At 49.0% G+C, this 24480-nt stretch overlaps 1 protein-coding gene across 1 annotated transcript in view; it reads left to right on the top strand.

The window, feature by feature from the left end:
- Positions 1–10747: 10747 nt before the first annotated feature.
- Positions 10748–24480, top strand: part of PREX2 (phosphatidylinositol-3,4,5-trisphosphate dependent Rac exchange factor 2) — a 96209-nt gene continuing 82476 nt past the window's right edge. Inside the window, exon 1 of the mRNA XM_054394777.1 lies at positions 10748–10888. Coding sequence (XP_054250752.1) covers positions 10748–10888 — 141 coding nt within the window. The remainder of the gene's footprint in view (positions 10889–24480) is intronic.

Consider the following 24480-nt stretch of genomic DNA (forward strand, 5'->3'; position numbering starts at 1 on the left):
CTGTCAGGGATGCTCTCTCTGAGTAACATCTTCATCAAGATGGAAGCTCCTTGGCAGAATCCCATGTTGCATCCTGTGAGGCAGCCACCACTGGGGATAAACAAGCAGCTGCAGCTGAGCTGAACTGTTGTTCCCAAGAAAATGGAAAAGAAGGCTGAATGGACTTTGGCCAAATGTTGTCACCCTGGTTGATCTATCTGATAGTCAGAATTGGGCTTATCCATGCACTATGGAAACTGTTTCCATAGCACAAATCTCTTCACTCGGAGACAGCTCTCTCTGGATTAAACCCAAGGATCCAGACTCATAATCTAGAGCTTTCTCTGGCAGCTGGCAAGTTCAGGACTTGAGAGGAAATTGCCACACAGCTATCTGAAGGCTGAACCACTCCACTGCAGCAACAGACTCTTGCTCTCCAGAGCAAGAGAAGTGCCAGGATGTCTCCTCGGTGTTCCAAATGCCACCAGGTGGGCTAGAGGCAGCTTCACATTCTGTGAATGTTCTCAGTTACCTGCCAGAAATCCAGACAGCTGATGGCATCCCTCTGCAGGACGGCTGTGACAGTCTTCCTCTGAAAACACTGAGGGATCCTGTTCAAAACTCAGGAAGCTTTAAGCCAGAGACTATGAAGAATAAACTTCTAGAAGGGAGCCAATGGTATGAACCTGTCTGAAGTGCCTGTCAGAACCTCAGCCCAATTTATTTCCTTCAGCTGAGGCATGCAGGACTTCAGGAGAAGATACAAAAGCCTTTACTTGGTAAGGAACAGTTTGTCACTGACATGAAATTCCATCCTGATCGCTCTTTCTACTAAAGATGGACTCGAGTCCAAGGCTTCACAACTTTCTGACATGTAATTTAGTTTCTGCACCACTGGCTTCTAATCACAGGTGGTCTGACTTCACCGGGGGTTGAAATCTGCAGAATCAGCACCATTTCTATTAACCCCTGCTGAGCTCCATCTAATCACCGAGGTTATGTGTGTGTGTTCCAGCAAACATTCTCCGGAAACACCTCGGCTGTAAAGCCAGAGAAATCTTTTCTGCTTCACTGCAGAATCCTCCCTGTGTTTGATTTTATTGCCGGCTTCCGGGCAGGCGTCTGCGAGGTGCTCAGGAGGCTGCGCCGCCCCTCCGCAGTGATTCCCTTCCATCTCCTGCCATCTAGTGCCAGAACCGCCTCGTCTGCGCCTCCTACCCTGAGCCAGGCCCTGGCAGCTTCCCTCCGTGCATCTCAAAACCTGTAACACACCGTGGTGGTTGTTTTGTCAGCGCTCAGCACCTTGGCGTGACAAAAATGGGTCAGACACACATCGCTGTGTACGACCCAAGATCTCTCCTCTCTTTATTGATTCTGATGCAAGCACCAAACCCTTGCCTTCAGTCTTTGGGACCCATTTGGCATTGAAACAAGGAGCAGGTTTGCATCCCAGCATGCACAGTTTAAGAAAACCCTATACTTAGGTTTGAAAAGACCTCCAAGGTCATGGAGCCCAGCCATGAACTGCCAGGTCACTACTAACCCATGTGCCTCAGCACCACATCTCCTTGGCTTTGAAAGTCCTCCAGGGATGGAGGCTCCCCCACTGCCATGGGCAGCCTGGGCCAGGCTTTGACAACCCTTTTAGGGAAGAAATTGTTCCTCATGTCCAACATAAACCTCCCCTGCTGCAACTTGAGGCCATTTCCTCTTGTCCTCAGCCTATTCTTTTCCAAGCTGAACAACCTCAGGTCCCTCAGCTGCTCCTCCCCAGCCCTGTTCTCCAGACCCTTCAGCAGCTTCATTGCCCTTCTCTGGACCTGCTCCAGCCCCTTAATGTCCTTCTTGGAGTGAGAGGCCCAAAACTGAACTTAGGATTCAAGGTGTGGCCTCACCAGTGTCCAGTACAGGGAGATGATCTCTTCCCTGCTTTTGCTGGCCACACCATTGCTGATCCAAGCCAGGATGCTGGTGGCCACCCTTGCCACACATTACATCTTAGTCCTCTTCCTGTTCTCACTAGTTCCTCAAACAATGTTTTTGTTCAGCAAATATCTCTTGAAAAAATAATCTGAGTCTTCCTCGTGTCTCTCTGCCACCTTCCAGATGGTCCAAAATTCCTCTGGAGGACAGATTCCAGTGCAGGAAATAAGCAACAAATTGTTTTCTGAGTAGCCTCTGGAAACCTGAGTGAAAAATTAAACACAAAATAAGCAGGACAGAAGTTTTCTTTTTCTCCTCACCTAAGGCTGGGGGAAGTTGGTCAAACTGCTGCTATTCCAAAAATGTTTCTGCTTGGATGGGGTTAGACCATGCTTGGGTAGAGATGAACTGGATGGGAAAATATCCTGCCAGGATCTCAGCCTCTGCTCAGGAGCTTCATACTTCTGTCTTGGTGTGCTTAAAACCTGGAGAAATTCGTGTGGGTTTTCCAAAGGATCAAAGGGCTACATTTCATACAGAGGCTGGCACTTCCCATTCTTGCCCACCTGAAATTCAAGTCCCTGCTTCAAAGAACAAATTGTTAAAGCTTTTAACACAACAAGGTTGCTCTCCTCTTACAGTGCCTCAGCCTCAGCCTAGCCTCAGCCAGTTCTTACTCCCCAGAACTGAACTGTTGAACTTTTCTCATTGAGATCTGCCCCTTTGCTGCTCTGCCCCCATCCCAGATGTCAAGCTGACATGATACTTGGCCTGGAGACAAAATCTGAGGGCCAACGACTGATAGCTGGCAAAGCTATAAAGGACTAAACCCAACACTTAGGGTGGGAAGTGGTGAATTTGTTAATGGGTGCTGCTGGTGCCATCTGCCATGGGAAGGAAGCAATGCACCACGGAGGGAAATGCAATAAGGCTGATCCTGTTTTCTGCTACTGCCATGGAAATCAGTGGAATCCACAACTCTAAAGCTTTTTACTGAGCCTTTCTTCTGCTGAATCCTGCTTTTGCTCTGATTTTGCTGCTGTGAGAGAGATCAAACAAAACCACCAGTCTTCTTGAGCCTAGGACTTCTTGTGCTGGTGGAAGAGAAAGGGCACAAACCAGAATATCCCACCAGTGCCCGAGCAGGAGGCTCAAAGGGGAACAGAAGAACACTTTCCTCTCTAAAGATGACCCACTCAGTTTGATTGGATGGTCAGGGAGGGAAAACTTCCCTGCCTTCATTCTGTGCTGTTCCTAGTTGGCTCTAAAAGGTGCCTGGATGAAAGAACTGAAAGCTCAAATAGGCCTCCATTGAATTTGGAATTCCCTGAAGTGCATTTCTGTAGCTGTTTACTTCTAGCTGCTCCTGAAAGTTCCTCTGATGTTGATCAAAGCTGTAAAAGCATCCTTGTAAATTAGAAATACTACAGGCTGGCAGCTTGCTGCATAAAGGATTATATTGCAGAGTCAGGCAGCACTGTCACCACATCCATCTGTCCCCAGGTGTATTTTAAAATGGGCAATGTCACAGAGGCTGACACCTGGAGGGAGCACTGCAAATCCTGGTCCTGGGGCTCAGCAGGGATGAGCACAGACTCAGCTGGGTGGCAGCAGGGCTCTGGTGGAGCCTTTTCCAGCGCTGCAGGTCGGAAGTGCTGCTGGCACAGGGTGATCTGTACCCTTGATCTGCCCTAGGTGCTGACCATAAATTCAGGCTGTGGGCTCAATCCTCAGTCACCACAGCACTGGCCTCCAGCCTGTGTTCTCCCTCATCAGGTCTGGGGATGCTCATGCAGTGCAGCTCAATCTTATTCCCCATCAGAGTTGTTGGCCACCACCCCTTGATCTGAGTGCTACCAGCACTGACTAAATGGAGTCAGATCCTGCACTCTCTGGATTTGATGTTCCTGTCAGATGTCCATCTGCTTGCTGAGAGAGCACTGTGGGATGTTGACTGCTTTGGTAGGGGGCAAATAAAGAATCATTGACCCTGTTCTGAAGTCTTGATGCAACATATGGTGGAACCAATGTGTGGGCTATGCTCCCTGCTCAGTGGCCCCACACTACACCAAACCCTGCTGACTAGGAGCATCATGATGGATACAGAGAAGAAGTTTTGTAGCTGAAGTCCCAATCCATGAGCTATGTGGATGTAAAAACATCAATGCCCTGCAGACATGAAGAGCTGTAGCTGGAATGCAAAGTACAGACCATGCAAGGAGAGTTTTACCCCAGCTGAACCAGGGCTCAGCTCTGGAAATGCTCTCTCTGTACATCTATATATGCCTGAGTGTGGATTGCTGCAGACCCCATGTCCAGGCTCTTCACAGCGCTGGGGCAAACAGTCCGGCTGGGTTTCTGTTTTTCCTCCAGGATTTGTTTTTGGGACATTTTCTGACCCGGGCCCACGAGAGGGCACTGCACGGCAAGAGGAACAGGTGGGAGCCACAGCCAGGACGTGCAGGTGCTGCTGGTCTGCTGAGGCTGTCTCCTGAGGCTGCTGTCGCTTGTGGGTGCCTGAGCAAACAGGATCAGGGCAGGGCAGCAGGGATGGTCGGCAGCAACAGCCCTGCTCCAGCTCTGCAGAGCCAAGAGCAGGGAGGGTGACACCACTGCTAGGCCAGCACAGGGCTGAACAGGGCTGAGATAAGAAAGCAGCTTTGGGCAGGGTCTGCAGGCCACCAGCAGCTCCAGGGCACTGACCTGAGCTGGCTCCTGCTGAATCCCATGCCAGAAACATCACCCCCAGTAGAAAGAGGGGATTTGCTGAGGATGGGGTTCCTCCTGTTTCTCCTCCTCATCCTCTTCCTTCTCATCCTCCTCTTTCTCCTCCTTTTCCTCTTTCTTTTCCTCCTTCTCCCCTTCTTCCTCCTCCTTTTTCTCCTCCTTTGCACCCCCCCCTCCTCCCTTTTCCTGTTCTTTTCCCTCCTCATTTTCTTCCTCTTTTCTTCTTCCTCCTCCTCTTCCTGGCCAGTGAGCCCTGATTCTGCATCAGTGCCTCATCAGTCTCTGAGCTGTGGTTTTATCTTGCTGACAGGAGGTGTTTGTGTGCTGCTTGGCCCCACGCTGCAGGAGCACCTGTACAGGAAGCTTCCAGGGTTCCAAACAATGTCATAGTGGCTGAGTGAGATTTTTTTACTGTGGAAAATGAAATTGCTGCTTCCACAGGAAATTCCCAATCATCCACTGCCATGGCAGCCTCGGTGCAGCCCTTAGGGAAGGCCATAAATGGTTGATGTTCCAAACCTAACTTTTCTTCACGTGGCTGATGTTTCAGTGCTCACAAATCTGGGTGCTGTCCCTGCAGGCACCTTTGCATTCTGCAGCCAGCAAAATCCTGTCTTGGAGCAGCGTGGTGCTGCTGCTGGACTCTGCAGAGTGATGCCGACCTTCGCTAAAAACCAGGAGGATATGAATCCTGAGGCATCTCCTGGCTCTGTTTCAGGCTGCATTGTTTCTTGGCTGAACAAAAGTCCTGCACCCTGCTCCTCAGGAGGAGTTTCTCAGTGCTGGATGTTGTGCTGGGATGAGGATGAGAACAAAAGAGTAGCCAGCAGGTGGAGGGAAGTGATTCTTCTCTGGTGTCTGGCAGGTCAGAGCTGCTGCTGGAGCACTGTGCCCAGCATTGGGCTCCCCAGAACCAGAGAGACCTGGACATGTTGGAATGAGCCCAGAGAGCCAGCAGGAAGATCACAGGGCTGCCAACAGGGTGTGTGAGGATGGGCTGAGAGAACTATTCTGAGAAGAGCAGGTTAAGAGGAAACCGAGGTGTTGACCAAAGCCAGAGCAGGCAGCCATGAGGATGCTCTCTGTAGCTCCATAAGCAGCAAGGTGTGGAGAGCTGGAGCCAGGATCTTCTCAGAGCTGTGCAGAGGAAGGGTGAGAGGAGGCACAAAGAAGCTACAACATGGAAAATGTTGCTCTGCAAGAGGGAAATCTCCAGGGCACCACTGCAACACTGGAGCAGGTTGCTCAGAGTAGTCGATACTAAACTCAGCTGGGTAGCTTGTTCAACTAGTGTCAGTTTTGTGCCATCAGCCAAGGAGGAAAGCTGTGATTATTGGCTATGGATAGGCTGAGACCCTTCTCCCCTCAGTGCAACCTGGTTTTGTTGTCATGTGTGAACAAAATAGGGAAAAAAATCTGAGGAAACTGTGGAGTTTAGCCAGCATGGTTTGACTGCAAGGTCTAGATGCAGAGGTTAAGATCAGGTAGAAGAGAGAATAATGTTGAATCTTTCCCCCTTTCTGTTGTATAAAATTAGTTAAATCTTCATTTTCCTAAGCAGATTGTCATGGCTTAGAGTGATAAATCAAAGTGGTTGTGTTAAGGAAACAAAGCCCTGGGAGATGGAGGAGCTGAATGAAGAAGTTTGTCTTTCTCTGTTCACTCAGTCTTGCCTGAAGGAAATTTGTAGTGGTCTGCTTGACATTTTGAAGCTCACTGGGGGCAAGCAATGTGAATATATTGATGAAGTCATCTGTGTTATGAAAGGGAAGGTTAAAAATGAAGTGACTCAGAGCAAAATATCATGCTTTCAAGTATTCTACAAACACTGAACATCAGTGTGTAACCCTTTCATCACAGAATCACAGAATGGTAGGGGCTGGAAGGGACCTCCAGAGATCACTCAGTCCAAGGCCCCTGCCAGACCAGGAGCACCAGGGAAGGTCACACAGGAACACATCCAGGTGGGCTTTGAATGTCTCCAGAGAAGTAGACTCCACAACCTCTCTGGGCAGCGTGCTCCAGGGCTCTGGCACCCTCACAGTGACAAAGTTTTCCCTCCTGTTCCCGTGGCACCTCCTCTGCTCCAGCTTGCCCCCATTGCCCCTTGTCCTGTCACTGGACATCCCTGAGCAGAGCCTGGCTCTGTCCTCTCCACACTGCCCTGCACATCTTTATCAGCAGGAATGAGGGCAGCCCTCAGGCTCCTCTGCTCCAGGCTCAAGAGCCCCAGCTCCCTCAGCCTGGCCTTGTGTGTTTTTGAAGGCAGCTGGATGGTGTTTAGCCTTTATTTATTTATTTATTGGGTTTACTCTTTTTCCATCCTTCTCCTGCCTTTCCAGAGAAGAAAAGTTTATTAAAGATGTGCTGTAAACCAGCAACATTTCTGCCTCCAAAGAACCTCTGCAGCTCATGGTGACATGCTTGTGCTTTTTCCTGTACATAGCTCGAATAAATGGTGGTAGTTCCAGCAGGGTTTGACTGCTAGTCTACACCTCATTTGGGTCTTTAATGGCCAATGGGCTTATGGTGACTTCTGTCAGCTGATACCTGCCCTCCTGTCCTCTTGTTTCACAGTTAAAGCACACGGCTGAGGCTGCAGAGCCTGAGCTTGTTACACAGAGAACATAAAAGTCTTGACTGGGCTGTGAAATATCTTGCTATGAACTGCCACTGTGGTCAGCTCCCTGTTCAGGTTCTTGTAAATCCTGCTTTTACAAATGGATTCAGTTCTTCACACAGAGACCTTCTAGAGGAGACTGCTGCAGTCCTGAGCTGTGCTTGGTTGAGCTTTCTGGGCACGTCCAGCCTCACTCTGCTCTGCTGGTAATAACCTCTAATAGAAAAATGTTTAAAGGCTTTGTTTTGGCAGAAGCTTCATCTTCTGACAGTACCAATCCCACCTGGGGAAGAACCCTCTGGGATCTCTCTGGAGTAGTTATAATTCTTTCAGCTCCTTCCCAAAGCAAATGTGTCAGCCACAATAAAATTCAAATTAACTTTTCAGCTGAGTTTAAAGTTTCCCTGTTCTTGGTGGATAGGCCTTGCTGAAACACCTAATTCAGAATGACTTCAGATTAGCACTGCCTCTGCTCTCCTACTCTCTGAAGGGTTGGAAATGCAAAATATCTGCTTTAGGTATCATCAACACGAAATCTCTGGAGCCTGATGGCAGTTTGTTTTGTGCTTGCAATTTGAAGCACTGAGCTCAGCCTCTCAGCTGGTTTCTATTATCTGTGCAGGTCGTTGGATGGCAGGAGAAAGGAGGAGAGGAAAGCAGTGTAGCTGTCACACACCTTAGAGCACCTCTGAGCTGGAGCAGCCTGCCCTGGCTCTTCCTTTGGCAGAGACAAGGAGATGTGGTGCAGGCATTGGTTCCTGAAACCACAATGGAAATCTGGAGGCCAGTTCTGTGCCAGGATCCACAGTGTGACTCGAGCTCTGCTTGCACAGATGTGTGGCTTGCTTTGGGACAGCTGCTTTATGTTACCTCTCCTCCTACTCCCTCTCTCTCAAGCACACTGTGAGCAGAAGTAATTTCTGACAAAGCAGGAATCAAGGGTTGGGGTGGGTTTTTTGTTTGTTTGTTTTGTTTTGTGTGTCTTGGGCTTTCAGTTGCTTCATATTTGAGAATTCTGTATTGCTTTATCTGGCAAATAAAGCCAGACAGAATTTTTAACCTAATCAGTAGCCTTGCTTAATTTGCTGAAAATCTTAAATTAATCCTAAATATTTGCAGTACCTTATAGTGCATCTTCAGAGACTGAAGACTGCTGGTCAGTTTCACACTGCAAGGAGAGATGAAATAAACAAAGTGGGCTACAAAAAAGCCAGGAAGGGACTTTTGACAAGGGCTGGTGGTGATTGGATGAGAGGGAATGGATTGAAGCTTGAGGAGGGCAGGTTAAGACTGGAGAGTAGGAAGAAATTCTTTCCAGTGAAGGTGGGGAGACACTGGAACAGGTTGTCCAGGGAGGCTGTGGATACTCTCTTCCTGGAGGTGTTCAAGGCCAGGTTGGATGAGACCTTTTATTTTATTTTTCCCCCCAAGTTTTGGTGTAGTAAAAGCTACAATTGGAGCAATTCAGCTTTTCCCTGAGAGTAGGGGGAAAGAGTCACTTGCCCTCATCTTGAGTACTTAAAGCAGGCTGCCAGGCAAAAGGGTGGCTGTAGACATGCCCATGGTGTGCCTGGTGCTCAGAGCTGCTCTGCCTGTCATTGCACAGCTGCTGTGGGCTTCAGGTTCCATGGTCTTGTGAGTCACAACCACCTCTTCAGTGCTGCCAGTTATGCTTCTGCTGGCTCCAGCAGCTGGAGCTGTCTGAACGAGGGAGCAAGAACTGGCTGTGTGAGGACAGAAAGTGTCAGCTGGGACAAGGATCACTTTGGCTTTAAGGTCTCCTGGCAATGAGCTGACAATGTGAAGGGAAGGGATTCTTACTGCTGTAGATGATGAGGAAGAATAGGACAGGAAGCTGCTGCTGCTGCCTCTCCTCAGCCTTCACCCAGCTCTGGGAGTGTGCATGTGGGGTATGAAAACCACTGGCAGAGGGCTGGAGCCAAGAGCCAAGGGGAATGTCCCAGGTCAGAGATGCCAGCTGTCTCATTTCTATTCTCCTAACAGGAGAAAGTTCTTGCTGACAAGAGGCTTTACCAGTTAGAGGCTGTGATTGCTTGAGAAACAGCACCAACATGTATTTAGGGGTGGGAAAGTAGTAGCCTGGTGTTCCCCTTCAGTGTTCTTGGACCCACTTGCTGGTTATCACTTGAGGAAACTTCCTGGGGTCCCGTGTGTCACATCTTCCTGCCTTTCCACCATTGCATCAGCTTTTCTTGGTGCTAGTGCACACACGTGTGAAGCAGTTCATCTCCTGCACACAATTAGCCCTGGGTGTGTGTTCAGCAGAGCAGTATTTGGAATAGACATGGGGTGCAACATACATGGTAATAGCTGCCATAGGTGGGGAGGGTAATGGCTCTTCAGCTGACCACACAATCCTGGCATGGTGGGGGATTGGAAGGGACCTCTGGGGATCATCCAGTTCAACTCCCTGCTCAAGCAGGGCACCCACAGCAGCTTGCCCAGGAGCACAATGGCCAGAAGGGGATAGAAGCTCTCCAGAGAAAGACTCCACAACCTCTCAGGGCAGCCTGCTCCAGGCCTCCATCACTCTCACACCAAACAAGTTTCTCCTGTTCAGGTGGAACCTCCAGGGCTCCAGTTTGTGCCCATTGCCCCTTCTCCTGTCACTGGGCACCACCGACAATCATCTGGCCCTGTCCTCTTGCCCCCCACCCTTTAGCTCTTGCTGAGCATTGATCCGATTCCTTCTGGGGCTGCTCTTCTCCAGGCTCAGTAGCCTCAGGGCTGTCAGCCTTTGTTTCCCACAGAGATGTTCCATCTCCAGAGCCTCTGCTGGACTCTCTTCAGTAGTTCCTCATCTCGAACTGGAGAGTCCAGAACTGGATCCGGTAGTCCAGGTATGGCCTGACTGGGGCACAGCAGAGGGGGAGGAGACCCTCCCTTGACCCGCTGGCCACACTCTTGATATTTAATGATGATTAAACGCAAACAAAGCCAACTGCGGACTCGCCGGCCGGGGATCAGTGCCCTGACACGCTGCCAGCCCCGGTGCTGTGGCTGCTCCCCAGGCAGAGGTTCCTCAGCCCCGGTGCTGTGGCTGCTCCCCAGGCAGCAGTCCCTCAGCCCTGTGCTCAGGCACCACTGCCACCCGGCTCCCCGCAGCCGGTTCCTCTCCTTTTCCCGAGGGCCGGCGGCCGGTGGGGGAGGAGGAAGGGGTTTGCAGTCACATGGATGCAAAGCTTTTGATTAATGTCCAAGTCCGGGCTGCCGCGGAGCCTTTCCAGCCTCTCCGCTAACAGGGAGAGCTGGAAACCAGTGACCGCTCGCTTCCTCCGGGCCCTGGCCCCTTCCTGACGGGAAAGGCGCTCGCCCGGGGGGGGCTGGCCGCCGGCGGAGCGGGAGCCGAGGCTGCTGCTCGGCCGGGGAGCGCCCGCAGCCCGGCCCCGCGATGTGACTTCCAGCGGCTCTTTTGTTGTCCTCGTCCGCAGCCCAGGCGCCGCCGGGCCGGGACCAGCGCTCCCCTCCGGCTTCACCATGACGGAGGAGAGCAAGGGGGAAGGCAGGGGAGAGAGCGGCAAGGACCTGGAGAAGCAGCTTCGCCTGCGGGTCTGCGTCCTCAACGAGCTGCTCAAGACCGAGCGGGACTACGTGGGCACCCTGGAGTTCCTAGTGTCGGTGAGCGGGGGGCGCCGAGCCGCCGCCAGTGACACCGAAGGGTCGGGGGCTTCCTGCCCTCAGCTCTACTGGGAAGAGACGAACAGGGCTAGGAACGGCTGGGGAGGGTTCGTGTGTGCCCCCCACTGCCCTCCTCGGTGATGATGTCGCTTTGGGCGCGGGTGATGTCACTTCTCCGGGCACGGGCGCTGAAGGGGTGCTGAGTTTGGGCTCGGGTTTACCTTGTTGGGATTTGTGTTCAGCAGGGGCTTGCGGTGCCCTTGCTTGCGAGAGCCCTGGGAGCCGTGCAGGGGCCGGGGGAGAATGAGGCTGTGCAGCAGCTGCTGGGCATTAGAGCCACATGCGGCATCCGCCCCTATCCTGGGCTGCTGGGGAGAGCTGGGGTGCAGCAGTTCAACCTTCCTCCTCCATCCCTTGGTAGCAGTGTTTGTGTCAGGCAGTGTCCTGACCGGAGAGGCAGGAGCCTGCACTCTCTCAGGAAGCCCAAGTGACAAATTCTTGCGCAGCAGGCAGGGTTTCCTCTGTCGCGGGTTCTTGGTAGCATCACTTTAGGACCCTATTGATAGAAGTCTGTCCAGATCACACAGAATCCCAGCATGGGGGGTGGGGGTGGGGTGGGAAGGGACCTCTGGGGATCATCCAGTCCAACCCCCTGTCAAAGCAGGGCACCCACAGCAGCTTGCCCAGGAGCACAGTGGCCGGGAGGGTTGAAAGCTCTCCAGAGACAGAGACTCCACAACCTCTCTGGGCAGCCTGCTTCAGGCCTCCAGCACTGTCATACTGAAGAAGTTTCTCTTCCTGTTCAGGTGGAACCTCCTGGGTTCCAGTTTGTGCCCATTGCCCTTTGTCCTGTCACTGGGCACCACTGACAAATGTCTGTCCCCATCCTCTTGACCTCTCTCTTTAGATATTGCTGAGCATTGATCAGCTGCTGAAGTTTGCAAAAGATTTCCCAGTAGCCCACTCATGCTTTTTCTCCCCTCCCTTGTCCCACTGAAGAGGGGAAATCCTTCAAGCTGCAAACTTCCTGCCTTGCTGCCTTTGGATCTGAACTTTCTGCTTATTATCATGAAAGAGGAAATTCTCAGCTCGGCTGTGACAGGGAGCATAAAAGCCCAGGCTCTGGAGTGAAATAAGATCTGCAGAGTAGCTCATTTTCTCCATATGTTTATCCTCAGCAGAACCATGAGAATTGGTAAACGGTCCAATGTGTTTTGCTTCATTAAAGAGAAGTCTGAGGAAGTGGCTGTGCAAGTTTCCATCTAACACAGAGGTTTTTACCTGTTGCAAGAAGCATCAATTGTTAGGGAATGTTCTTTAACTTGAGGCTCAGCTTTGGTGTGTCTGAGTCACGAATCCTTTCTGCAAATCTGAGGGATTGGTAAAACCTTTAATTTTGGACTGTACAGTTGAAGAAAGAACAGTTTGGTGTTGAGGTGCTCTGCTCCTTCCATAGAGCAGACTCTGCACAGATCTCAAATGGCATCTGACTATAATAGGTTCATGGAGAAGTCTTTGTGCAGTGTGGATCGAGCTGAGTGAAATCATATGGAGGAAGGGAGGAGGGCTTCAGTTAAATACCTGCTCCTGAGTCAAGTTTCTCATAGTAGTGCTTGTGAAAAGTGGCAGCTGAGAGATGTGGATGCTTCAGAGGGAACAATGCACCTCAGCCTTGCTGTGAGGAGCCAGCTCCTGAGCTTTCCCTGTAACACTTGGAGGGTCACTGCACTACCGGAGTGGTTGCTCTTGTTAGCAGAAGTTCTTCTAGTTAGAAGAACTTGAGTGACAGAAGAATTTTACCTAAGGTGCTAATGCCTCCTAAAGCTGTCTGCTGGTGGAGATTTCTGAGCCACAGGCTGAGGTTTCTCTTACAAACCATTGATGCTTTAGTGTTCGAATGAGCAGAGGGGATTTGTGTGCTGCTGGATGATTTTTCTGGGGAATCGTATAATCTTCCTGAGGTGAAATCTGTGTTCTGCAGTGAAAGAAGCTGCACTTGCAGGGTTTCTGTGAGAATGTGGTTTGGATTTATTTTTTCCCCCAAAAATTTACTTTCTGAAAGAGAGAAAGCAACAACTGCTGAATATTTGCTTTTAAAATAGTTGTCATCCAATTGCATGACTGAATAATTAGTACCCCCTTCAGTCATCATTCAAAAGCTGCCTTTTAAGCACTTGTGTAACTTTATCAGTGCCTCATCCTTTTAATTCTTCACAGCAGATGCCAAGGGGATGTTTATTTCTTGAGTGCTCTGTACAAATACAGTGAAACTTTCCTATTTTGCTCTGAAAGCCATTAGCTAACTGGAGTAAAACTCCTGAAACTTTCCGAGTCTCTTTGCTCCATGATTTTGTGCTGGGGAATAGGTTTGATTTTTTTTTTCCTAATTGAATGATTTTTAAAAAGGCTTTGTTTGTTTGTTTGTTGTTGGGGTTTTTTAGTGGTGTTTAAAATCTGCTTAACGTTTTCTCTACAAGGTTGCATTTGCTGTGCAACTCAGGGGGTTCACCTGAACCCTCAGCTCAGCAGTAGTCAAGAGAGCAGTAAAACTGTGGGGAGAGGCTGCTGAGAAATTCAAGTGTTTGATAGTAAAGAGTTGCCCAAAAATGGCTGCTTTGGCACCTTGTAATTTGGTGTAAAGCTTCATTTTTATGATTGTGCTGTGCATTGCTTGGCCAGGAAAGGCAGCCTGGATCGTGAAGAGCTTTGGGATGCAGGGAAATAGGAGAGACAACAGAAGGTAAATACATCTCTGGAAGCTTTCAAGTATGTGGTGGTGCATACATATATTTGTGAGAAGCTTCACTTTGGAGTAGGAATTGGGGATGTAAAAGACCCTCTGCTCTTGGCACTTGGGGGGATTCCATGGTGGCAGGGTTTATTTTTGCTGTGGCAGGGGCTGCTTTCCTGGTGCAGTTTGCTGCTCTGACAGATCTGACGTTGATGGGAAGAGAAGCAGATGTTGGCATTTGTGCAAGCTTTCCAAAACCCCACGGCCTCAGCTGGGCTGACTGCTCAGATCCTGAAGCAGCTGGGGGGGGGAAAAACAAAGCTGGTTTATTGTGTAGGCTGCAGTATGATTTCAGAGCCTCTCCTGTGACTATATTTATAACTTTTTGCCAGTTAACTCTCCCAGCTCAGCTTAATTCCATTAGATGTGACTGTGCTATCTTTTCCCCTCTCTTCTGCTTGCACTGGGGTGAAAAAAGGGTTTGTTTTATCTAACTGTGTGCCTTGTTCAGCCAAATCCTGGCTCTTCAGTGAGCATAAAGGGATGTTGTGTATGAGGTTTATTGCCCAGTGGTGGCTGTGACTCCTCAATCTCTCTCCTTTTCCTGCCTGGCTGAGCCTCTCTTTTCTGTTGGCTTAAAAGGTATTTCCCTGATCATTGAGCAGACTAATTACTTGTCCAAGAGATTAATAGTAATTAAGACTTCAGGTAAACTTGGGTGACATTCAGTGCTACAAAGCCTGGGAAGCAATAGAGGATTTGTATGCTGGATTGAAGCTCCTCCAGTGGTTATAGCAGGCCACAGAGCCTGGTGTTGGGCTTTCAGAAAAGAGCTTTTCAGGTGGTGTTTTCTGGCTGTGGTTGGATGCAATCACAATGTGTGTGTGGCTCTGTGTGTGTGTTTACCATGAATCACAGAATCCATGAATCATAGAATATCTCAGGTTGGATCTGTGGGGATCATCGAGTCCAACTCCCTCAGTGTTCTGTGTCTCAGTTACAGCAGTGATTAGTGACTTAATTGCATTTAGATTTTATAAAAGGGATTTGGATGAATGGAAGGGAAGGGGGTTAGCTGGCTGCATTTTTTGATAAGGTTGTGTGATTTCCTTTCCCTTCAGGAAAAGAACAGCAAGGTTCCATGGCTACTTCATCACCAAAAGCCAAAAGGAAGTGCAAACACAATTACCATAGAAAGTCAGTATCTTTGCCATTCACTTCCAGTTTCTGCTGTTTTTAATTCCCCTCAGTGTTACAAAAAATGTGACTGTGCCATTCTCTTTTTATTTGACTTTGCCTGCCTGGATCAATAGTCCCACCTGGGGTTTTTATCAGAGAAAGGGCAACTGCTTAGAAGCTGTTTGGCTCTGTGTAGCCCTTGCCCCCTGAGCTGTATGCAGTGGATATTAGCAAGAGGGATTCTTCCCCTCTCTGCTGGTAGAGCAGGGTTGATGCAATGCATGGCAATGGCAAAGAGCAGAGATGCTTTTCAGAGTGTTTTCAAGCACTCCTCTTTGGGTGGGCAGTGCAGGCAATGACACTGTGCTGCCAGGGTCATGCTTTTCAGTGGGTTTCCTCTTGCTGCTCTCAGATGTGTTTGGGGCTCTCTTGTGGAAAGCTGCCTTAAGAGAGGTGGTTTGTTTGGCTCTTTGGTGAAAACATAACACACCGAAAGGAGAAATCCTAGTTTCAGAGCATTTCAGACTTAATGCAGACTTAGATGTGTCATGCTGGAGACCCTGACATGCTTAGGGGTGTTGGACAGCTTCTTGACTTAGCTGTGTTTATAAATCCCATATTTGCAGTCTCCCACTTATGCTTTTGCTCTGCATGATAGCTCAGCCTTAACTCTCCTGCCACATGTATTTCACAAGTCTGTAATGTGAGCTGCTCATTTAGAAGAGACTGCTTGGAGGGGACCATCAATCACTGTGTCCAGACTGAAGTTACCCCCTGCAGCCCAAGGCTGCTGAAGAGTTTGCTCTTTGCAGTGATTTCAGATATTTATGGTCACCTATTTTTCAACCCTCTGCAGCAGGAATTTTTATCACCTTTTTAAAACACCCAAGTGCTTTGAAATTCCAGGTTGGTTTGTATTTCTCTGGTAGGGTTTGCATGAAGAACAAAAATTTTGTCAAAGAGGATGAAGTCAAAGTTAGTAACAGCATTACACTATGGGAGCAGCTGAGGAGTTCTTCACTTTGGAAACCAAACCCCTGTCTTTTGGCCCAAATAAGCAAGGCCAAACTGGCTGTAGCTGACCTAAGATATTGGTGGGGACAACTGTAGAAGGTGTCTGTATGTTAAGAGTATGTACCTGCTGGAAAAGGAATTGGGCTGCCCATCAATGGAGGAGACCTGAATAATTATTTGGATTACTTTTGTGACTTTAAACTTTGGGCTTCTTCCTAGTTAATGAAAAAATTAAGTCCAGTGGAGGGCCAGCAAGGTGAGGAGGGCCCCTGAAGCATCACAAGAGGCTGATAGCAAGGTTTCCTCAACCTTAAGAAGAACCTCAGTGGACTTGTTGTCTACATCTACCTGCTAGGTAGATGTGGAGATGGAGCCACTTTCAGAGGTGCACAGTGTAAGAAAGAGAGGCAGTGGATAATGGGAAATTCCAGCTCAGTGTGAGGGGAGAGAAAAATGTACTGTGAGGATGGTCAAAACCTGAAGTAGTTGTTCAGAGGCTGTGGAATGTTTGTGTTGTTCAAAGCTCAGCTGGGCAAGACTGCACAACCTGTTCCAGCTCAAGAAACTGGGCTGGGTGACCTCTGGGAGTCCCTTCCAACATCCATGACTCCTCAGTTTTGCAGTTTATTGGTAAGATGGGGAAAAAGCCAGAGTGTCTTCAGGCTTCAGCTCCTCAGGAGAGCAAGTATCTCAGGGCTGCATCTCTGCTTTCTTTCCTGTGTCCTCTGAACTTGCAGTGCAATGGCCAAGCTGTGCAGTCCTGCAAGCAAACATTCAAAGTCCAAAAGGAAACTCCAATACACAGATTTTTTTTTTCCCAGCTGCATTGTATTTTTCAGGAGAAAGATAAGCTGGCATTTGTGGTGTATTTTCTCTTTGGAGCTTGCTCAGTGCTCTGCTGTCATTAATAAATCAAATCTGAGTAGTTCTACAAATGGGAAGCTTTGAGACAGATTTTGATTTTCTAGGTCCCAGTGGAAGTTCGTGGCAGAGCCAGAACCATAACCTGGTATCTTGTTTCCTAGTTCAGTGCTCTGACAGCAGAGCAGCCCTGTCCCTTTAGGTGGAGTTGGTGCCAGAGGAATGGTTGTCTGCTTAAAACATCTGAGGAGCTGCACAGATAGTCCTTCAGAGCCAGCTCCTTTCTCTGCCAGCCTCATTGCTCTGCTGATTCTCTCCTAGACTGCTCATAGCTGAGTTTATCCTCTTGTGGGGACAGAACTGAGGTGTTAGGGGTTGACACTTACTTTAAGTCCCATGAGACCTCCTGATTCTCCTTTGTACTTCTGGCAGCCTGGCTGCCAACTCATCTGGCAGACCTCATGAGCTTTCAGGTTCAAGGGTGAAGAGCATGAGTTTACTGTAGGGAATGGGTAGGAGAAAGAGCTGGAGCTGAAGAAGAGTGGAGAGAACATTAACACACGTAGGGGGAAGCTTTTTAATTGTCACTCACCCTTTTGTCTGTGGGGGAGAGTTACTTTACAGAGCCATGTCAGGCAGGAAGGCAACAAATCCGTCCTGATTCATGGAATGCCTTTGTGGAAAGGGCCACCCTGTGCTCAGTGCTGGCTGCTTCCTTCCTTCCACTGCCTGCTGGGCTTTGTTCCTCAAAGCTTGTAAGGTACCTCTTAAAAATGAACTTGCAGTGTAAGGTGAAGACTCAAAGGCGAGGTGCTGGAGGGAATTTGTGACTGGCTGTGGCAGATTTAATCGTGGCTCTGCCACAGTCATTGGTTTTGTGGTGGGGGTTAGGAGGGTTGGTTGAGGAGGAGGAGCTTCATGCACCAGTGGTCTGGGGGCTGTCTATGCTGGGGAGACTGGGACTGCAGGGCCTGGAGACAAACTAACCTGAGTGTACCCACTTCAGTTTTGTACCATTTGTGTGGCTTTGGCAGCAATAACTCCTGGATGTGTTTCCCACAAAATAATTCCCACTCATTTTAAATGTCTTGCCTGAAATACTCCCCAAGTACTCCTGCCACAGTTTGTCCTGCTGGAAGTCCAGGTCCAGTTATGATGGTAGGTGCTGTTTCTCCATGTGGAAAGGTTTGTTGATTCTGTACTTGAGTCACAGAAGGCACATCACTGCCATGAAGAACAGCCTTGCAGCATTAATTGGCTGTGGTTCCCATGTCTAACTCACCTGCAACATACCTGGAGGCATGGGGACAGGGGCTGGGGAGTGAAGGACCTGCTAGCAGTAAGTTTTTGTTTACTTTAAGGTGACTCCTCATCCATTTGTCTCTCTCACTGTGAGATCCTGTTTATTAAGCATAATGCCTGGAAGTTGGCAGCTGTGGTCTGTATGAGTGTGTTAATTTCTTCCCCTGTGCTGCAAGGGTGTCTGCATGGGAAGCAAAGGGACTTTTTCCCATGTTGAGCTCTACTGAGCTGCTGCAGTGCTTGGAGTGGACAGAAATAATGGAAGGAAAGTTCCCTGTTTTCTGCAGACTCCAAAGAGGTCTTTGGCCCCACAGAGTAGAAAAGCTCCACTATACTGTGCTGTGGTTAGCATGCTTTTGGAAAGGTGATGAAGGGAAATTGCATTCAATAACCCTCTCGTTTGTGTGCCCACCGGCTGGCATCCTCAAAAGGAGCAGAGGAGAAATGGATGTAGTAGACTGGAGCTGTTCAGAGGAATGGGGATTGGAACTGTTGAAAGAGTTGTTCTTTGGTGGTTTTGGTCTGCTGCTTGACAAAATGGGGGCAGGCTGGTAAAGCAGTGTCAGGTGAGGGTGATTGAATTCTCCCATGAGGCTGAGGATAAATCACACTGCTGCTGCTGCAGCATAAGCTGTGGTTCTCCAGACAGGATCTTCTGTAGGTAAGGAGAGGCAGGATCTGACCCTCCTTCCAAAAACCACTGCAGAAGTGGTGAAGGTTCAACTGTGTGAGTTCATAAGGGATCAATTGTCTTTTAAATTGCATGGACATGTTACAGAGCATTCCATAGCTTCAGCTGTGATGAAAAGTTCCTCTGATTGCAGTATGTGAAGATGGAGGTGGAGCAGGAACTGCAGTACTGGTGCAAGATCATTTCATCCAACAGACCAAGCGAGGAGACTTTTGCCAGGTCAGAAGCTGGCTGGGTTTAAAAGGTAGAGTTCTGTTTTATAGTTATGGTAGCTTATTATCTGCTGTACTGTCAGTTTGTAAGTCATTACGTTGGGTAGTTACTGCTTAGGAAGTGCCTTTCACCTTCTGAAGCTGCTGCTCTTTCTCTGTCAAACCTGTTCCATACACAAAGGCCACTTCCCAGCAGCTCTCACTGGCAGTGCTGCACAGAACCTCAGCTCTCCTGCCATTTGAACTCATTTAAACTGATTTTATGCAGGTGACAGTAAGGGATGTGTGAGCAAGAGCTGCTTTCTGCTGAGTGTTGCTGGCTCATGAGAAATGAGGTTCATTTGGGCATCTTGGGAGAAATGTGTGCAGGAAATATGCTGTGTTAATTAATTTTCATCTAATTAACAATCAATTTTTTGCACTTCAGTCTTTTACTGGTTGAAAAAAAACACTGGATTTTGGAGCAAAAGATTTGGCAATATTAAACAAAAATAAACCATGACCACCATGGCTACTGTTGTGCATTTGCACATCCTTGTACTGAAGAGTTCCCCCTACCCCCTTGCCAAGTATAATTTGGCTTTTGGCTGCCAGAACCTTTAGATGTAACCCAGGATTTTGGCAAAATGCTATTTTGTGTCTAAGCTTCTTGTCTGTCTCAATGTGCTGGGGCAGCACAGGCTATGGTAGCTATTCCATTCCTTTTCCTGTTCTGCAGCCACCAAAGAGCTCTGGGCTGCAGTGCTCAGGCTTCTCCATGTCTTGCTAAACCTTTTAATTCCACAGAGTGAACGTTTCTCATGTGCTGGCTAGTGGCAAGGGAGTGAAGCATTGGCTGGAGTTACCCAGAATTTACCAGCACATCACAGCAGTTCTGGTTATTGACCCTTTATCCTCCCATTTCTTCCCATTTTATTTACTTGTGTCTAGCAGCAGATTGTTTGTCTTGATGAATAAGTGGACTGGAGAAGTGCAGCATTCAGTGGCAGCTGCAGCTTTGCTGTGCTGCTGATGGGGAGCAAATATTTGCATTCTGAATATTGCTGCTGTGAGATGAGGTCTTGTACAGTGAATGACTGGAGAGGGTTTTAGTTAATGAAGATGTGAGTGTCTGCAGACTGGCCACCTGCACCTGAACTTCTAACTCAGCCCTAAGCTGATGCCCGTTTAGGAGCTGTTTAGGTGGTTAATGGAGGAGAAGTTGCCTCAGGGGCTGATTCAGAGCACCTTGGTTAGGAGACTTGTCTCTTGTCACTCAGTTCCCATATTAAGTTCAGTGTCTCCCTAAGCACTGAAAGATTATTTTTCCCTTTGCCGGACCAATTTTTCTTTGGTGTTACTTCATCAGCCAAGAATTCCATCAGATTTGCCAATAAATTTTCAGCTTTGGAGCTCCCTTGAAGAATTTTTTTTTTTATATGCTGCAATGAATTCCTCTATTCATATTCCATTTTTTAACTTCCCATTTTCTCTGACCTCAGTATGGATGAAAGCTGACAGGTTTTGTCACCTCTCTCTGGTAACCACAAAAAATTAATTCACTGTGTGACCAGGAATAAAATATTTAGGTTCTCAGAAGCTTTCCTTGCTGTGTTTCTAAAGGCTTTTACAGGAGCTGCTGTCCATGCTTGCAGCTCACAAAACCCAAAAGCACTAAGAAGTTAAGGCTACCCTGGAACTCCACTGTCATAATGGAAGTGCTTTGTCTTAGTTGAGATAAATATTTACTTTGCAAGTCCAAATTTACATTAGCCAAAAAGACTGTTAATGTGTGTTGTAGATCGTGTGTGCTGATAGCAGCGCTGGAGAGCACAGAGCCCAGACCTGCTCCCCAGAATCCCTGCAGCTGCTGAGCCTTGACTGCTCTTTAAGGGCCAGACTCATCTCCGTGGTGCCCAGGGACAGGACAAGGGGCAGTGGGCACAAACTGGAACCCAGGAGGTTCCATCTGAACAGGAGGAGAAACTTCTTTGGTGTGAGGGTGCTGGAGCCCTGAAGCAGGCTGCCCAGAGAGGTTGTGGAGTCTCCTCTGGAGACCTTCCATTGTGCCCCTGGGCAAGCTGCTGTGGGTGCCCTGCTTTAGCAGGGAAGTTGGACTGGGTATCTCCAGAGGTCCTTTCCAGCCCCCATCATGCTGGGATTCTGTGAACAACTGGAACCCAAACCATGCTGTTCCTGTCAGGAGTGCCAGTTCTTGCTCTGGCATCTGAAGTTGTTGCAGGATGAGGTACAAGGAGGAGCAGAAACAGACTGAACACTGCAGCAGCTGCCACCCTGCCAATGACAAACTGCAAAAGTGTCTTGGAATGTTGGAATTTGATGGAATTGCCTTAGCTCAAGTATTTTAAGTTTGGATGTGTGTCTCAGGAGGCTCACAGAAAGCTTCCAGGACCTGGTTAGGGAAACAGCATGAAGGGTCCTGATGATGTCTGCCAGCCTGAGCCTCTGGCTGTTCCTGTCCCAGGTGGGTCAAGAAAACAGTCAGTGAAAAGCTGATCCACCCTCCTGTTGGACAGGCTCACTGCTGAGAGAGCAGCCAGTGCTGGTGCTGTGGAGTGGGCAGCAGGCTGTGGGAAGCTGGCTGGGATAAGTGGCTTGGAAAGAGATAAAGGAAGGAGCTCATTAAATGGAAAAGCAGCAGTGGGCTACGAGAAAGGACAGAGGGGGCACAGGTGCTGACAGCTTACGTGTGAGCTGCTGCCTTGCATGGTGTGCATGTTCTGTGCTTCACGGGGCTGTAGGAAGCCACACGTGTGATCTCATGATGTATGATTTAAAGGTTTTACTTTAAAGTGAAAAGAGGTATTTAAAGTTGAATTCTGCAGGCAGAGGCAATGGGATGCTGAGGGACAGCTTCCTTCTGGCTGCATTTCAGCACTCCCATGTGAGAAGATGCCTGTGCTATGTGATGGCCAGGCCAGCACAGCACAGCTCAGCACAGCTGTAGAGGAGTGTGGAAGAGAGTTGTGTGTGTTTGGGCAGGAACCTGGTACCTTCACCTTTCATAGAGCCTCACTGAAGGAGATGGGGTGGAGGAGGTGGTGGGGAGGTTTTCCCAGCCTTGGAGAGTTGCCTTTTCCTCCTGAGTGTGGATCCAGGCAGCCTGACCAAGTGAAAAGCTGGGAAGTGCTGGTTGGAGGCTAATTAGGAGCCCCCCCCCATGTCTGCCCACAGAATCTGCTTGCACTTGGTGTTCTTGGCACTTCTGTCTGAAGTGTGTTCCATGGGAGTGAGCACCTTGCTGGAGTGGTGCTGAGCAGCATTTGAACACAGTTAGAAGGGAGCTAACCAAGCACACATCAGAAGCAGACTGTGGGTGTTCTCTGAGACTTTTAACAGCCTGCTCTCCAAGTCTGACTCAGCTTTCAAGTTAGTGAAATGAACTCAGCAGCAGCCACTTCTTTATCCAGGGTCAGCAATATTTGATATTCAAAATTCAGCTTGTTAGGCACTCCTTTGCTTAAAGAAGACATCACTGGTTCTGAAACAAAAGTGGCATTTCATTAGCTTCAATAGATCTTGGATTTTCTGTCCCCTGCAAGCTTCCTGGCTTTAGTTCTTTAACCAGAGCCATGTGGTGGTTCTTGGGAGCAAGCAGGGGAGCAAGGACTGCTGCTGGAAGAACTGCATGGTAATAAAGCTGGGCTTTGGTTTATTTGGGTTTTGTTCTTGAGCAGTATGTCCCAATACAAGAACAAAGCCAGACCTGTAAAGGCAGCAGGCTGCAAAGCCTCTGGGGTCAGCAGGAAAAGTATGTGGAGAGGTCAGGGATCAGTTTAGGGAACTATTTATCAAGGGGCCGAGTCAGGAGAGCTGCCTCAGTGTTGCTTCAGCCCTTGGTTTGGAACACAGGAGGGAGAGCTGTGGGACGAAGCACAGCTGAGCTCTCTGCAGTGAGCACGTTGATGCCACTGGATGCCTTTCTAGGTCATGGTCCTCTCAGCAGCAAAGGGCTGGCTCCTGGTCCCACAGCAAAGGGGAGGCTGAAGGCCCCAGCTCTGGGAGGAGGAGGGCATGTGGCTCACGCCGTTTCATTCACAAGCAGAAGGATGGCAGAGGGCCCAGGCTCCTCACAGAAGCTCTGCACAGCAGCTTTCACTCTAAATTCATGCCACTGATTGGATGCAAAGTTGCTTTTCATTGATGGCAGCCAATTGGTTCCAGCGAGCAGAGAAACATAACATAAAGTGTAGGAAACACAGCGAGTGGCTGCCAGTTTCCAGGCAGACTGAGCCCTGTTTTCTGAGGCTGCATGCTTATCATGGAGATTTCCCTCCTCATGACTGCTTTGCAGAGTTAAGCACAATGGCAGGGCAAGCTCTAGTAAGCATTTGGTATGCTTTGAGACTTGGCTGCCTGGCTAATTACCGTGGTTGGGGCTTGGAGGCTGGGCAGTGCTGCTGCTGTGGTCTGTGACCATCGCTGTGGCTGCAGTCAGCTCTGGCAGGGTGGCAGCTCTCTGTACCTGTTCTCACTTCTGCCACTTTCCTGTCCATCTCAATTAGGACTGTAGCATTTTTAATTTGTGGGTTGGTTGGTTGTCCCCTTCCCAAAGTTCTTTTCCAATTGAGTTTGCAGTAATTAAGACAAAACTGTTTCCAGGGAGGACAGAGGATCCTGTGGGTAGCTGAAGAAGCCACAGAGAGCATCCCCACTTGCTGGCTATTGATGCTCTGAAGATGAAAGGCATCTGTGTGACTTACAAAATGAACTTTCCCACCAACTCCTGTATGTGGAGCAAACCATCTTCTGCTGTGCTGGGGCTGGAGAGGTCAGAGGAGCTGCAAATGGAAGCAGGTTCTTCCCCTGTTGGTACTTTGCCAGGGGAGTAGTCCTGTTGGAAGTGCTGCCCTTTGCAAGCTTGTTTTGCATCATCAGTGTGGTGTACACAGGCAAGTTTGGGGGTAGGTTAGACCTCAGGTGTTTCATAAACTGAAATTAAAGCCACATTAGATTTGTGATGGAAGGAGCCTGGACCATCCTACAGGCTGGTAGGTAAAAGTCCTAAGACTTCTGCCAACCCCCCCAGGTTGCAGGAACATTCCCAAAGTGATACAGTTACGGGTTCAGGGCATGAGAAAATGAAGTATTTCAAGGAATTAAAGGTGGTGATGAAGCAGAATAAAAGACCTTAGTGATCTAAATTCAGAGGATGAGCTGAGGCCTGCCGTGCCCAATCGTCTGACAGGAATGAAAGGCTGTTTGTTTGGTTGGCATTGCCAGCAGAGGACATTCTCCTTCCCCTCTGCTGCACTCAGCTCTCTGCAGCTCCTTACAATGCTTAGAAATGGAAACAAGTCTTGGTGGCTGAGGTTTCTGTGGAGTTGGTTTGTTTGGTCCTCAAACATCCCCAGCTGGACCGCAGCATGGCTGGGAGGCAGGATGTAAATGATTTACACCGAGGGGAGAAAGGACCCCCCAAAATGGGGGAAGCCAAAGCAGAGCCCTGGCTGGTGGCAAGGAGGCTGCTTGCTGGAGTGGGCAGAAGTGAGCTCATTGTTAGTTGGACCCAATTAAAAATAATTACTCTCTGGCATTTTGCTTCCTGGTGCCGTTGGGGCTGCGATGGTTCCCCAGGCTCTGCATGAAAGTTCAGCACAGG

Source organism: Indicator indicator, chromosome 31 (assembly GCF_027791375.1).
Source record: "Indicator indicator isolate 239-I01 chromosome 31, UM_Iind_1.1, whole genome shotgun sequence".
Classification (NCBI taxonomy): domain Eukaryota; kingdom Metazoa; phylum Chordata; class Aves; order Piciformes; family Indicatoridae; genus Indicator; species Indicator indicator.